Genomic DNA, 14,095 nt, shown 5'->3' on the forward strand with positions numbered 1-14,095 from the left:
TCAAGTAAAAATTAGCAATCCAACTCTTATTTCTTGAAAGACAAATTCCTGCGTCAAAGCATAAAAAACTAAAAAGAAGAACATTTTTTTAATTAAAAGAAATGATCAGTAGTAAAGCAGTGTGAAACATCTTGTGATTTTCCCTGTTAACCCAGTTAGAAAAAAAAAAAAGTGACGATCTCTTTTTGATTTCTTTGCTCATACTGTAATCACGTCACACATGTTTAACCAGCGAGTTTGGCACTTTTTGACACTTTAGTGTCATAATGGGACAAAACCTGAATTAGGGCAAGAGTTCAGGTCAAGGTGTCCTCTGATGATTGTACAAGCTGTAACATGGGACTTATTCTTGGAAAGAATATTTTACCGTGCCTTTAAAAAAACATGCATGTGTGTGTGTGCGTGTGTGTGGGTGTGTGTATGTATGTGTGTGCGGACAAATTAAAAAGTGCAAATGAGCGTCTACACACAGTTTGTCAAAGGAAATAACTGCAGGCGATGGAGCGTCATTAGTGGCTCCCAGATGCACTCAAAGTGTACAGTACGTAATGTGTGATCATTTACATAGTGCGCTTGTTGCTCTGAATATCGCAAAGGAAAGCAAATGAGCCACGCCGAGTAACTTGGTCACACAACAATTATCAGACATTCTTATTTTTACCTCTTGCTTTAAAAAAAAAAAAAAGTAAGAATTTTAAGAGAGAATATCTCTCGCTTAGAATAAGCGAGAGATATTCTCTTCACACAGAAGGTTATGGCTTCTGAGTCTTTTCTGTGGCGTTGCGACGCTTGCGTTGAAATCTCAGGTAGATTACTATAATAATCACTGGAGTTCACTGTGAGGTCTCGGAGTAAAACCGTGGCAAGTAAAATGAATACTTAATGGGGGTTTAACACAAGGTCACAAGAACAGATGAGACACAGAGTTTTTAAGGGCGGTCATTATGACAAGATGCAAAAAAAGCACTAAACTTGAGTTTCGAGAATGAAAACTGCCTCAAATTTGGACAATTTTCTTTTAGGCTTTTTGACTACAAAAACTATCCCTTAAAGCTCTAAAGTGCACCAAGATTAAGGTAATCTTCCAGATCCCAAGATACCGCCGCGGTTATAAATTAAAGACCAGGAAAGATGCTTTCAGGATTTAATGTCCGGCTTTCAGCCCCAGCTCCTCTGCACTGAATATAAATATGATGGTAAATTATAGTCAGATATCATCATGCCCAGACGTCGTGTTATCTGGGATTGTGTGTGTATAATGTTAAACCTGCCTGTGCGGTCGATTATTATCACTTTGAGACAGTTATCTGTCGTTCTCCGCCTGCCGTCCTTTGCTGTGTATTCTGGTTGCATGAAAACAAACACACTAACTCGCCAGCCTGTTGCACAACCCATACACACATCTATATATTAACATGAGCACGTTAACCTGTTTATGCAGACTCATCTGGCCAAATCAATTGCTTCTGTAACTGCGTGTGTCGTGAGAATTGGGATATAGGTTTTCACCTCCAAAAGGTTTTTACTGTGGCCGCTGTGCGATTTAATCTTTTCCAACTAAATGTGTTTCCAGTCCTTGAGAAACATTTATTGTAATATTCAGAAACTGGAGTAAAACATTCAACAATAAAAAGATGAGGCTGCACGCTTAAAGAGGATTAAAAGAGCTCATGGTATTCTCACTGCTTGTGCCGACACTACAGTATGAAACCTTTGTCCATCACCTTTTCACACTGAGACTGCAGTTTGTCCTTGGCTACTGCAGAAGCTAACGTCCACGCTCGTCCTTACTGCCGCTCTTTGGGAATCGGCACCAGCGAAATCAAACGCCGCTTATGGATTGGCTCGTTTGCAAATGCCAGCCAACAGCACTGAGTCAACGTGATGCGGCTTCTCAAGATTTATTGTCCTTCAAATACGAAAATATGTGTAAATAGGTCATTTATTCATGAGTGAGAATTATATTTCACAGAAAAATATCCAAACTGGTTAATCCACTGCAATACAAAATTGTGATTGAATCCCTAATGCATTATCTTTACTTTTTAAGGCGCATTTAAAGGTTGTTATGGTTGTTAAAAACCTTAATTAATACTGTTTAATTAGGGTTTTACATTTTTTTAAATAATAATAAAATATACATATGTTATAAGTACCACAATTAGTGTTATTGTCTGGCTTTTTTCAGCTCATGACACAAATGAACAGCAGTGGCTCAATTTGAAGCACTGCTGTATTTACAATGGGAGTTAACATTTAAGTATTTCCACTTCAAAAAATATTCAGTCCACTGTGGGGAACACCATCAGCAAAGCGGAGGGAGTCGCAGGCATGGCTCATAATCTCAACCGCTGCAGCTTAACGGATAAGAACAGATTATTATTATTATTATTGTCATTTTTGCCGTTGCGAACAAATCTATGGAAAGAGCAAAACCAACCATGTTTAGATTGCCTTTCAAACCTGTCATGTTTTGAAGCTTATCTTCCGTAATCCTCCTAAACCCTCTTGTCCAGCATGTAAAGTTCTAAAAATATGGGAAAGGTAATCCAGTGACGGATTTTATATACATGAAAAAGACTTTTTTTTTCTTAGGACTCCTGGATGGAAACAAGTTAGTGACTAAATTGTTGCATACATTTTAAGAAGCTCCCAAAGATTCTAATTTATTGTCGTGATGTATTTGCTTTTAAAAAAGCAAATACATTTCTCAGAATATTTATTCCTGCCTTTCTAATCCCTTTGATTTGGTTGTATTTAGCCCCAAAACAACTTATGTTCCTGCTCTGCGCTCGTTTGCTGTTCACTTAATAGGAATCCACAGTGTTCATAGCAAAACAGGATTACAGCTGTAGCATCAAATCCCAGCAATTTGTTTCATTGTTTGTTCTGTAGTCCTTTAAAAAAAAAAAAAAAAAAAATCTGTACAGCATGACAGGCCATTCATGTTTTGCTCAGGTTCCTGTGCGAACCCCGGACTCGGCGCTCCATGGGATCCTCTGCGTCTGACGCGAAAACCGACTGGAACAGAATGGAATTTGAAACGTTTTAGCCAAAAATGTTTCCATGCTCAAGGTGTTTTTTGCAGAAACGTTTCAGATTTCGTTTTGTTCTCCAACTGCGTGGGCGACGACGGTCAACCGGTGCCACATGATCCCAGCCTGGAAAAAAATTATAATAATTTTTTTTTTTTTAAAAAGCAAACTCGATCAAAGTAGAGTGCCTTGAAAAAGTGTTTGTGTTATGTGAATGTATTTATATTTTGTTATGTGAAAACCTCAACTTTGGAGTTTTGTAATGATATTAGATGAAAATAGTGAAAAAATGTAAATTGGAAGATAAAAGGGTTATGATTTTCAACAATTTGTACAATTTCATGTCTTAAAAGTGTGCCACACATTTCATTAGCAACCTCATGCCACCTTGAAATTTTATAACCCATTCTTCTTCTTCTTCTGAAGCTCAGTCAGATTAGATGGAAATTGTTTGTAAACATTAATTTTCAAAAATTGCCATAGGTTCTTCAAGAAATTTACATGCTTCGATATAAAACCTGGCTTTGCACCCATCTTCCCACTAACCAGCTGCAGTTTCCCCGTTCCTGCTAAAGAAAAGAACCCGCTCAGCATTACGCTGCCTCTGCCGTGTTTCATTGTGAGGATGGTGTGTTCAGGGTAAAGTGTTGTTCTGTTTCCTTCTCAGCTGACCAGACTCTGATGTAGAGCCTCAGTCATGCAGGACATGGCGACCCTAAGTGCTTCAATAGAGGGCAATTGAATTTCTTCTCCCATTTCTTAGGCTTTGCCTTTTATCTAAAAATGATTTCACAGTCCTGAACATTTGCTAGAAGTGGCTATTGATGAAATGTGTTCAGGTAACAAGAGAAGAAGTCCAGTTTTCCTCAGGATCATCTGAGTAGAGCGTTCTGCTGCATTTATATGTGTATTTGTAGCCTAACCCGGCTTCTCCACGTGTGCTATGTTCCTCCATGATGCTCTTTGTTCACTAATGTTCTCTAACGATGCGTTTTTCAAAGTGGAGGCCGCTGCCCCCTGAGGGCCGCCAGGAGGCGTTGCAGGGCCCTTAGAAAGTTCATTTGTTTATTTCAAACATAATAAAATTCTAAAATTGGTATAAATTATAATGTTGAAGGGAAAATTAACAATAATATAAAACTAAAACAACAGAATCTACTGACTCTTTAAATCGTCTATTTTTAATTCTGTATTTTTTATTTAAAATAAAATCCGACCTGTTTTTAATTTATTACAGAAGTGTAAATTAAAATAATCTACGTTTATTGAAATATTATTTGCCATGTTTGCCATAACCATGATTCTATTTGTGGAACAATTGGAAAACCATTCATCAATTTCCTTCCACTTCACAGATGTGCACCACTTTGCATTGATCTGTCACATAATATCGTAATAAAGTATTTTGAATCATGTGGTGTTAATACAACAAAATATGCCTAATTTTTTTTTTAAGTACAAATACTTCTTCTAGGTACTGCAAACTGTCTGTTATGATGAACCGATCGTTGCACGGCATGAGCTGATGTTTTTAAAAACTCTGTTTTGAATTATTGACAAGAGATCCTGCGTATGTACTGTAGACCATTAGTGACAGCGCCGCGTCACATTATGGACCGCTCACTCTCTGAAAAAGCTGTGCACTGAACTGAAGTGAGTTGGGGTGTAAATTGTGCTCCTGGGCATCTTTATGTTTCTAAAGACCGGCATGGAACAGCATGTGTTTGACACTAATGCTGCGAAATGTTACGCCGTAAACGTCCAGCTCCAGCCACCTCCACCACGCTCTCAGAAAATAAATCCTCTCTATTTTTTACTTTTGTTTTGTCTATGCGTGGGCGTGTGTACAGGCCGTGGGGTGAAATAGGGCCGAGCCTGCCTCATGTGGGATTCCTCTCTCTTCTGGTCCCCACCAACCCCCATCTTCCCAGCATCGGTGGGATGTCCCAGGTGTGTCTCCTCTTGGCCTTGCTTACGCTCTCCAGCTGCACTAAGGTACAGTGTTACTAATACCCTCCCTGTCTTTCACACATAAAATTAAACGCAACTTTAATCCCTCCCTAATCCACTCATCCTTGGGTACCGCTGAGTGAGACTGAGACGCCGTAGAGAGAGGAGGGGGGGGGGTCTGTTGTGTTGCTGAAGCCTCTCCGTTGCAGGTGTCCTTTGCTAACTCTCTGGAGCTTGTGAAGGAGAAGTGGAGCAACTACAAGGACAATTGCACAAGCCTGATCAATTCCACGCCCCCTGCCACAGGTGAGCGATTGAACTTCATGAAGGTCAAATTTAATGTCGGACTTACATCCGTCCAATGCAACAGTTATATGTTGTTAACTGTGTGCGTTTGTGTGTTACAGGGTTGGTGTGTAACAGAAGCTTTGATTTGTATGCCTGCTGGCCTGATGGACGTCCAGGTACTACTGTGAATGTCTCCTGCCCAACGTTCCTGCCATGGCATCGAAAAGGTCAGTAAGACTGTTAAAAGAAAAAAAGGAGGTAATTCACAGTGAAACTGCATAACATAGCAAGAACAAAAGTGTTGGCACTTGTACAACAATGAGTTTTTATTTTCTTTTTAAATCTTGCTACCACCATATTGTGTGTGTGCAGTATGATAAGAGAAACTGCATTGTTATAACTTTCAGTGGTTGCTATAGAGAAATTGGCGTCTATGTCAGAAGAACAGAAATTCCTGGGTTATTAATGGCACGTGCAAGACAATGGTGGACTTTATAAGTTATTGTCTAAAACATAAATTCACTGAGGTATTTTCAGGTGCTAAAAGTGAGCAAACCTGAGTTTGAGTCTCCTTCTTGTTCAGGAACCAGAAGCTAATGCGGATCTTTTAAGACAAATTCACAGAGTTAAAAGATTCCCATTCAAACCAGAAATTATATTAATTAATATAATTAATTGCAGCCAGAACAAATAGCTTTGCATTTAAAAAAAAAAAAAAGAAGAAGAAGAAGAGTTGCAGTAGATTTAGTGGAATTTATAGTATCTGCTGAAAGTTGATTTTGTACAATCTCAATAAACGTTTATTTATTGATGCTGGATCCCCCACCCCTCTCCATTAATTAAACACAGTTAAATCAAAAGTTATAATTTCCAAAATGCTCTCAGTATCAGATTATGCTGCTGCTTCAAAAGTGATCTTTGTTGCTTTCGTCGATTTGAACAACTGCTACTTGTGTTATTGTTCTTCTACAAGAGGAAATCAAAGACAACATTTGAACCTCCTACTGGAGATTATCGAGCAACGTCCAGCGAATCATAACATTGTCTGATGCAAGCACTCTAATCCGTCGCCTGAATGTCTGCCGTTCATGTTTAGCTTTAATGAGTTTTGCCTATATTCTTTGCGTTTTCTGTCCAAACCAAAGTCCAGAACAAAAGAGAAAAACATGCCAATGTTTTTGAGCTGTTTAAAAGAGGCCAAATAACCTTTATTTTTATTTGGGAGTGCCATGGCTTCTTAAATGTCCAAAAAAGAGAAACAGGATAATTCATACTGCATACAGCTCTTTCAAAAGAACTTTGAGTTGTGATTGTTGCCAAAGTTGCATCAACTAAATATTGACTTGAAAGGTGGATGAATATTTTTTTTTTGCAGTTGCTCATTGTATGGTACATATTTTTATTTAATTGTCATTATTTTGTAGATGTCAGTTTTCATTTATATTTTTACATTTTTTTTTGTAATCCATCTAAAAACTCATCATGATTGATATACTGTAGATATATATATATGTTGTTAATAGATGATTTTATTTGCCATCTGCCTCTTTTCAGCTCTCGGTACAGATTCTTGTACTGTAATATAACGCTGGTCATTTTATGATGTAATTGTGATCCGAGCTTTTTTCCGTCAATCAAAATTCAACTCTAGAGATAATTTTCCCTCTGTTATCACATTGTGTTGGTGCTACAGCTTGTTAGCTTGAACTCAGTCTCTGGGGTAAAATTTCTAACTGCTGCTGTTTCCTCATTATCACTGCACCGCTCATAACGGTTGAATACGTCAAGATAAGCCACAGTCAGCGTCTGGGTGGTGTGCTTGTTAACAAAGCTCCAACTAGAAATTGCAATATTTTATTTATTTATTTTTTTCCTAACAGCTAAAAGGCTTTTACTATTATTGACTTTCAGTGTATAGCATTCAGAATAATAGCTTTGAAAAGATCTCGACTTATATGAACACTCATGAAGGGAAAGGTTAAGTGGGCCTTTACATCACAGGAGGAGGACTCTTCCTGACCAACAAAACACCCGGACATTTAAGGTCTTTCTTTTGTTCAAAATAGAAATAAAATATTTCGAGTTTTATAGCAGTTTCTTCGGGGTTTTTTTTTTTCCAAATGTGCATTTACAAGGCTTTTCCGTCTGATGCCGTCAGAACTGATTGACATCAGCTTCTTTGAAAATCACATCAAGGAGGCAGCGCTCATCCAGTGTCTTTGATACGGTGGATTCAAATGAGAAGGATTCACTACAAATACCGAGCTCTTCCTGTGCCCTTGCAATTTAATTAAATGAAAGAAAGAAAATGAATGAATGAAGTGAAACCTGCAATCTGTTGGATGGGAGTTAAATGGATTTTACCGCAGTTTAAACCCTGAAGGTCAGATCCTTCTTGGTCTCCCACCAAATAATAGGAAATCGTGTGATACGCATTAGTCTTTCAAAGCAGTGTGCTTATGCTATTAAATCATAAGTCATTTTTACATTCATGTTCCTGAAGTCGAGAGAAATTCTTAGCATTAATGATGATAGCAGTGTAAAACTGAACCAACTATAATAATAAACTTTTTAGTAGGAATTCATCACAGCAAAGACGGACTTTGTTGCTCCTATCTGGGTTTAGAGGGTTCGTTTGTGACCAAAAAGTCAACAAAAAAATAGTCATGCAACTCCATCATGAAATATGGAGCGTAAATAAATTCTACTGAAAATCCACAGAGTTTGAACCGACTACTCACTCAATGTGGAAACAAAACATAATTTTCTCAACAGTATGACGTTAAGGTGAACTAAACACAGCTTCCAGGTGGAGATGTTTCTTCACCACATGATGACATTCTGAGATGAATGTCTTTTCTCTCTTTCTTTTTTCTCTTTTTCTTCCTTTCTTTTTGAACGGTTGAACCCAGCCTCACACGACGTATGCTGTGTCTTTGTGAACAGTTTGGCAGGGTTTGGTCTACAGGATCTGCAACGAAGACGGCAAATGGGGACCAAAGAACACCAGCGAGTGTGAGGACGATCCCGGCGAGGTGTGTGAAATCTTTGTGAATATTTAGCTCTTAACGTATGACAGATGGTTTGACTTTGACACAATCTAGAAAGGTAGAATGTAACATCTTCCCATCTGTTCACGGAGAGTTCTTTTCTATGCTGTGTGTGTGTGTGTGTGTGTGTGTGAGGAGCATGAATGCTTTAAAGGTAACCATGTTTGCGTTTCAGTCAGGTTTGCAGCAGCAGTATGGCCGCATCCTCAGCAAGCTGCGCATCATGTACACAGTGGGATACTCTCTGTCACTCGGAGCGCTGCTCCTGGCCCTGGCCATTCTCATCAGCTTCAGGTACGATATGGACAAAACACAGAGAAACAGCCGCAGGGATGCAGACAAGAGGGAAAATGCATTTCTGGGAACAAAAAGAAAAGAAAAAAAACAAATGAGGAACAGAGTTCCAAGGTAGAAATCTGGAGAAATAAGAAAGCAATAGAACAATAAATTTGATAAAAACACAACCACATGACATAGATATTCAGGAGGATAAATGTATAAGAATGGAAATGAGACAATTCAAGAATTAAACCGGTAGAAGGTGATGAAAAGGCAAAAATAAATTCTCGTGGAAAGTAGTTTTCCCCTCTACAAATTACTTCTATTTTCTTTTTTTTGTTGTTGTTGTTTTACAAGATTGCCAAGCGACTTTTCACAACAGACGACAAAACCTTGAGTAAATACAGTTTTTAAGGATAAATGGTTTTCCAAACCAGCCGGATGATACTATGTGAAAAAGTAATGTTCCTTTATAGCTAACAAGCAGCCGATCCACTGCTGCCAGAAACAACTTGTGGCATCTTCTTTTACCCCTTTTTGCTGAATTATCTTAAGGAGTCATGTTTGAGGGTTTTTATGGAGGACCAAAACTAACATAGTTAAAAATAAAAGCAGAAATATTAGAAATATTCATATATATTGTTATTTTCTTTTCCTTATTCATGTGTTTTTGTCAAGAAAACACATGAATACCCTGTGCATTTCTGCCTCATTGTGTAAAGGAAGTACGTCTGGAGACTCACTTAGGATGAGGATCAATTTAGGCAGTTCATCTGCAAAATAAAATTAATTTGGGGTTTAGTTTCTCTTTAGATGTGGAGTCTATATGCTGAATTTCTATAGCTGGGGCGTTGACATTTGACTTTTAGGACAGACAAGTTTTATTTTAGTTTATTGATTCTGCAGGACGGCAAGTAATCTTGCTTAAACTTATAAACTGAACTGAAACAAAAATTTGCAGTATAATTTCCCATTGGACCAAAATGTTTCTTATGTCTTTTAAGTTTAATCTTCACATGAAAACAGGTTTTGTATTTACCCAGGATATCTTTCCTTGATGTTAAAATGTGACGATCCAAAAGCTAGAAGAAATGATAGAGAAGACTAAAAATTGATAGGGGGAATAAGAGAAAGAGAGATAGGTAAAAAAAAAAAAAAAGAAAACTATAGTGGATTGATTTGTAAATGTGACCAATACAAAAATGGAAATAATCCACATGGTCAACTCTTCATAGGAAGCTTCACTGCATGAGGAACAACATCCACATGAACCTGTTTGCTTCGTTCATCCTGAGAGCGGTTTCGATTCTGATCAAAGACGCTCTGCTCAGCCTGATGCTGGACCCAAAGAGTGGCAGCGATGCCCAGACACAGGCCTGGGTCAACATACCAGTAAGAACATCAAGATCGCCAGCTGTTTTAGTTGTTTTCAAATCAGTGACATTATTATGACACTTTGAGAAAAGCGGGGATTTATTTCAACTGTTATCTTGTAGCTTAAAACACTCGTAGTTCTTGGGAACACAAAAATGAGCAAATCACACTTGTTTTCCGACTTCTAAGTAGCGCATGCTGCACTCGCGTTCGGTGCTAGTCTCAGATCCGAGCGACTCCAAAACCCTAGAATAAACCGAACACAGCATAAATGTTCCTTATAAGGTGCATCTCGAATAGAGAATATTCAGAATAGGAGCATAACACAGCTACTGGGAACTTGTTATAAAACGTACAAATTTTCCACAATAAGACATTTAGCGTTCCCAGCCCACATATGTTTTAAAATTTGGCAGCCGTTGCACTGCGCCTGTCGCCGAATAAGAAGCCGATTAAATATTGATTTTATGTCGAGACATATTGCATCAATTATGGCTCCAAATCAACAGCGATCTGTTTACTCAGCCTTGTCTTTCTTCTTTCACGTTCTTCCCTGATATTTAAATGAAGAAAAAAAACCGCAGCTTTTCTTCACCTGGACTTCAGTAAATATTTGTTTCATTTCAAGTGGAACAGTTCTGTCTGAACCAATCAACTAAGAATTTGAAGAGTACTTAATCAAAACAGGAACATACTATCATGTGTGTAAAACTGACCTGTTTTGAAAGAGCAATCTCAACTCATGTTCTCTATTTAAGGGAAAATAGATGCCCTGTTTTATTGCTTTGTGTTCAAATTAAATCAGGCGATTCTTTGTCCTCCAATAGCAGTCCTGGCTTTGGCCCAGTGAAACTCCACACCTGACACTATCTCTGTGGTGATGATACCAGTGCACATTTTCCACAGATTCGTTGTTTAGGTCCTATGTAGTTTTATCAGGAAAGTGGTCAACACAACATACAGCAGTTTTTAACTAAAAAGCTGAAGTCCACTTCAACATATCTACCATTCTGAACTTGAAAAGCCAATATTTTTATCTCAACATAAAGATTAACATTTGCATGTAGAGGTTTTGAATGTTGATGGATCACTCATGGTGTCCTAAAACATAAGAGTATCTTGGCTCTGTTTTTCTCCCTCTCCTTCACGTTTGGCCGTGTTGTATTGCAGGCCGTGATGTGGTGCCGAGGCGCCATGGTGATGATGCAGTACAGCGTGATCGCCAACAACTACTGGCTGCTGGTGGAAGGCATCTACCTGCACAGCCTCCTCGTCATCACTGTTTTCAGCGAGAAGAAATACTTCTACATTTACTTGGCCATCGGCTGGGGTCAGAACCCAAACTGTGACACAACACAAAATCTGACAGACAGGGAGACTTTACATTTTCTATTGTCTCAAAGCAAAGTTATCAGGATCATGGTTAGGCAGAAATAAATGTTTTATGGTCTATTCCGGATCAATTACAGGCTTTGAAAGACTCTGAAACATTGTGTCAGACATTCTTTTAACAAATGCATTAGTAAATTGCCCCCTGGCACTAGAACAGCCAGGAGTTCAATTGAGCTTTTTGGGCTTTTCCAGCTCTGTTGCTCTTTTAAATTGAACCCAGCAATGGCTCATGCTTCATAACTTTTACCAAGATCCCTCTATCAATCAATCATTCACCTGTCAAACTTTATCTATGGTACACTTTTCGTGCAGTTTGTGGGTTATACCAGAGACCAAGGGGTCTTCAGGCTTTGTGTCCTGTGATTTGTAGGCGCGTCTGATTCAGCACAACTGAGTGAATAAATAAGGACTTTGGAGAACTTGACTCCATATTGAGGAGGAAACCCAGGCGTTTGATTCAGATGTGTTGGATTAGGGTCGTATCTAAAAGATGCAGGTCACTCCTCCTATAAATTCTTATTCTTATGAATATAACAATATCTATACAGAGGTCCTGGATCAGCATTGGGACGATAGACTTTTACCTTCAAGAATCTGAATTAAATTCATGGAGTCTTAAGCGATGTGAGGAGATATTCTAATATTAGGAGCCTGAGTGTTAGAAGTAGTTCACTCAAGACGGGTCTCAGTCTCAAGACGACACATTTGAATTGTTGGTCTCGCCTCGATTTCGCCTGGGGTCTGGAGTCTTTTTTAGAATAATCAAGACTACTGCTGCAGCATACTTTTTTTTTCTTTTTTTTTTTTTTACTTTCACTTGAAATTCCTGAATGAATTCAATTGCAACCCATTAAGGTTTTACTTTAAAAGTTTCAACTGCCACTAAGTTGCATCTCTGAGTGCAGAGGATAGGAAAACAAGAGAGATGATAAAAACAAAAGCGAGACGTTGTTTCAGTGCAAAAATAGGAGTGTTTTTCAGTCCGTGAGCTGAGTGAGGCTTAAGAAAAAAGCATCGCCAAAACAATTTCACGTTTTGCTTCTGAATAAAATTACATATTTTGAAATGTACATAATGACCATGCTGTCTTTACACCTTCGATTCCATTTCACCTGACGTTCACATTACAATGTGAAGTAATGTGAACTTCAGTGTTATTAATGGCAATTATCCTCCAGCTCTGTCCTTAGCAACTGCTTACAATTAGCTCTCCAACATGTTTGTTTTAGCTCATCACTATTACTCTTCGGCTTACGTTTAATTAAAGAGGAGGAACAGCGTACAATAAACTTTTCTTTAGCTTTTACATCATGTTATAATACTGTTTCCTCATGAGGAAACAGGTATGGCATTGATTCTTTCATGCATGTTTGAGGAAATCTTCAATCACTCAGCTCCTCCAGATTCAGCAGATGTGCAGTTTCTCCAGCAACCACCTGGAGAAACTGCACATCTGCTGAGCTCATCATATGACTAGGTGTCAGTCCACCTTTACGGGTTGTAGAGGACACAATGGAGCAGCGTTGCACTGATGAAGTGTCGGAAAGAGCAGGAGCTTCTTAAAGCGGCAGAGGTCAATTTCAAGGCACCAAATTGCAAGTTTGAAATTCTTTTAAGTTATGTTTTATTAAAACAAAACAAAAAACCTTTTAATAACAACTAGGTAACATAGTTACTTGATTGTGCTATAAAATGGCACTATGTGCCTGGAAGATACATTACATTACTTTAACATTACCACATGAGCCTTAATTCTGGCTAATCCATTTTTTGTTATTAACAAATTGTTTGGGTGCCTATCTCCATATTTTATAGAAGGTCCTCTATGATATGATGCAAAATGAGTTTATTGACAGAAGTCCTTTATCATGACATGGTAAAGGATAAAAAGAAACAACAACAAAATACAGGACACTTAGTCAAAGAAGATATGAAGGAAAACTGACATCTTTATACTATAACTTTTAAGCCCTTATTTGACTAAATCTCTCTGTGATCAAACGCAGCCGCAGTGAAACCAAATCAAATGTCTGCTGTGATCTGCAGTTGCAATGATGAACTCTAAGGATTTTAAACATCTTGGTATCAAGTGAATAATCCCTCTTGTTTTATTTTATTATTATTATTTAAAAACACCCAAAACTCACCGGATCCCATAAATAATTCACTTCATCACTACAAAAGCAAGACAGAAAGTGTTTTTTTCTCAAAGCTTTTGGAACAGACACACAAACATGTTTCTGAGACAAAGGAAGACTAAAGTATATCTGCTCCTTTTGCAAACCATCCGTATCTTCACACCAGATGAAAGAAGAAAACAAAACGAATGCCAGAGTTGTTGTGAAGCGAGGGAACGTCTTTGCTGACAGATGTCTGAGATCATTTCATGCTCAGTCTTATAATATCTGCAAAATGTAAAAAGAAAAAACAAAAAAAAATGTGCAAGAGTAGCGCTCAGACCTGAAATCAGAATAAAAACTCCCAAAGACAAAAGCAGAGCTCAGTACATGTCCAAGATGTTTGTTTCATTAATATGTTAGTGACAGGTCAAACAAATGACCTAGAAGAGGAATTTTTATACCCCAAATGTTCACATTTGAACACACTCACATAAACCAGAGCAGGGTCAGCTCTTTTAACTGCGATGTAACAGAAACGTCCTCTTTGCTTTACAGTTCAGACTCTGCTTTTGTCACAGAGATTCTGTATGATTGTACAGTTTATGCA

The 14,095-nt window shown here is 38.1% G+C and overlaps 1 protein-coding gene across 1 annotated transcript in view; it reads left to right on the top strand.

The window, feature by feature from the left end:
* gcgrb (glucagon receptor b) overlaps positions 1-14,095 on the top strand; it is a 56,208-nt gene that overhangs the window by 34,149 nt on the left and 7,964 nt on the right. Inside the window, exons 2-8 of the mRNA XM_044114439.1 lie at positions 4,886-5,030; positions 5,195-5,291; positions 5,393-5,500; positions 8,220-8,308; positions 8,499-8,617; positions 9,838-9,994; positions 11,147-11,306. Coding sequence (XP_043970374.1) covers positions 4,977-5,030; positions 5,195-5,291; positions 5,393-5,500; positions 8,220-8,308; positions 8,499-8,617; positions 9,838-9,994; positions 11,147-11,306 — 784 coding nt within the window. The 5' untranslated portion in view covers positions 4,886-4,976. The remainder of the gene's footprint in view (positions 1-4,885; positions 5,031-5,194; positions 5,292-5,392; positions 5,501-8,219; positions 8,309-8,498; positions 8,618-9,837; positions 9,995-11,146; positions 11,307-14,095) is intronic.

This window comes from Gambusia affinis, linkage group LG04 (genome assembly GCF_019740435.1).
Source record: "Gambusia affinis linkage group LG04, SWU_Gaff_1.0, whole genome shotgun sequence".
Taxonomy (NCBI): domain Eukaryota; kingdom Metazoa; phylum Chordata; class Actinopteri; order Cyprinodontiformes; family Poeciliidae; genus Gambusia; species Gambusia affinis.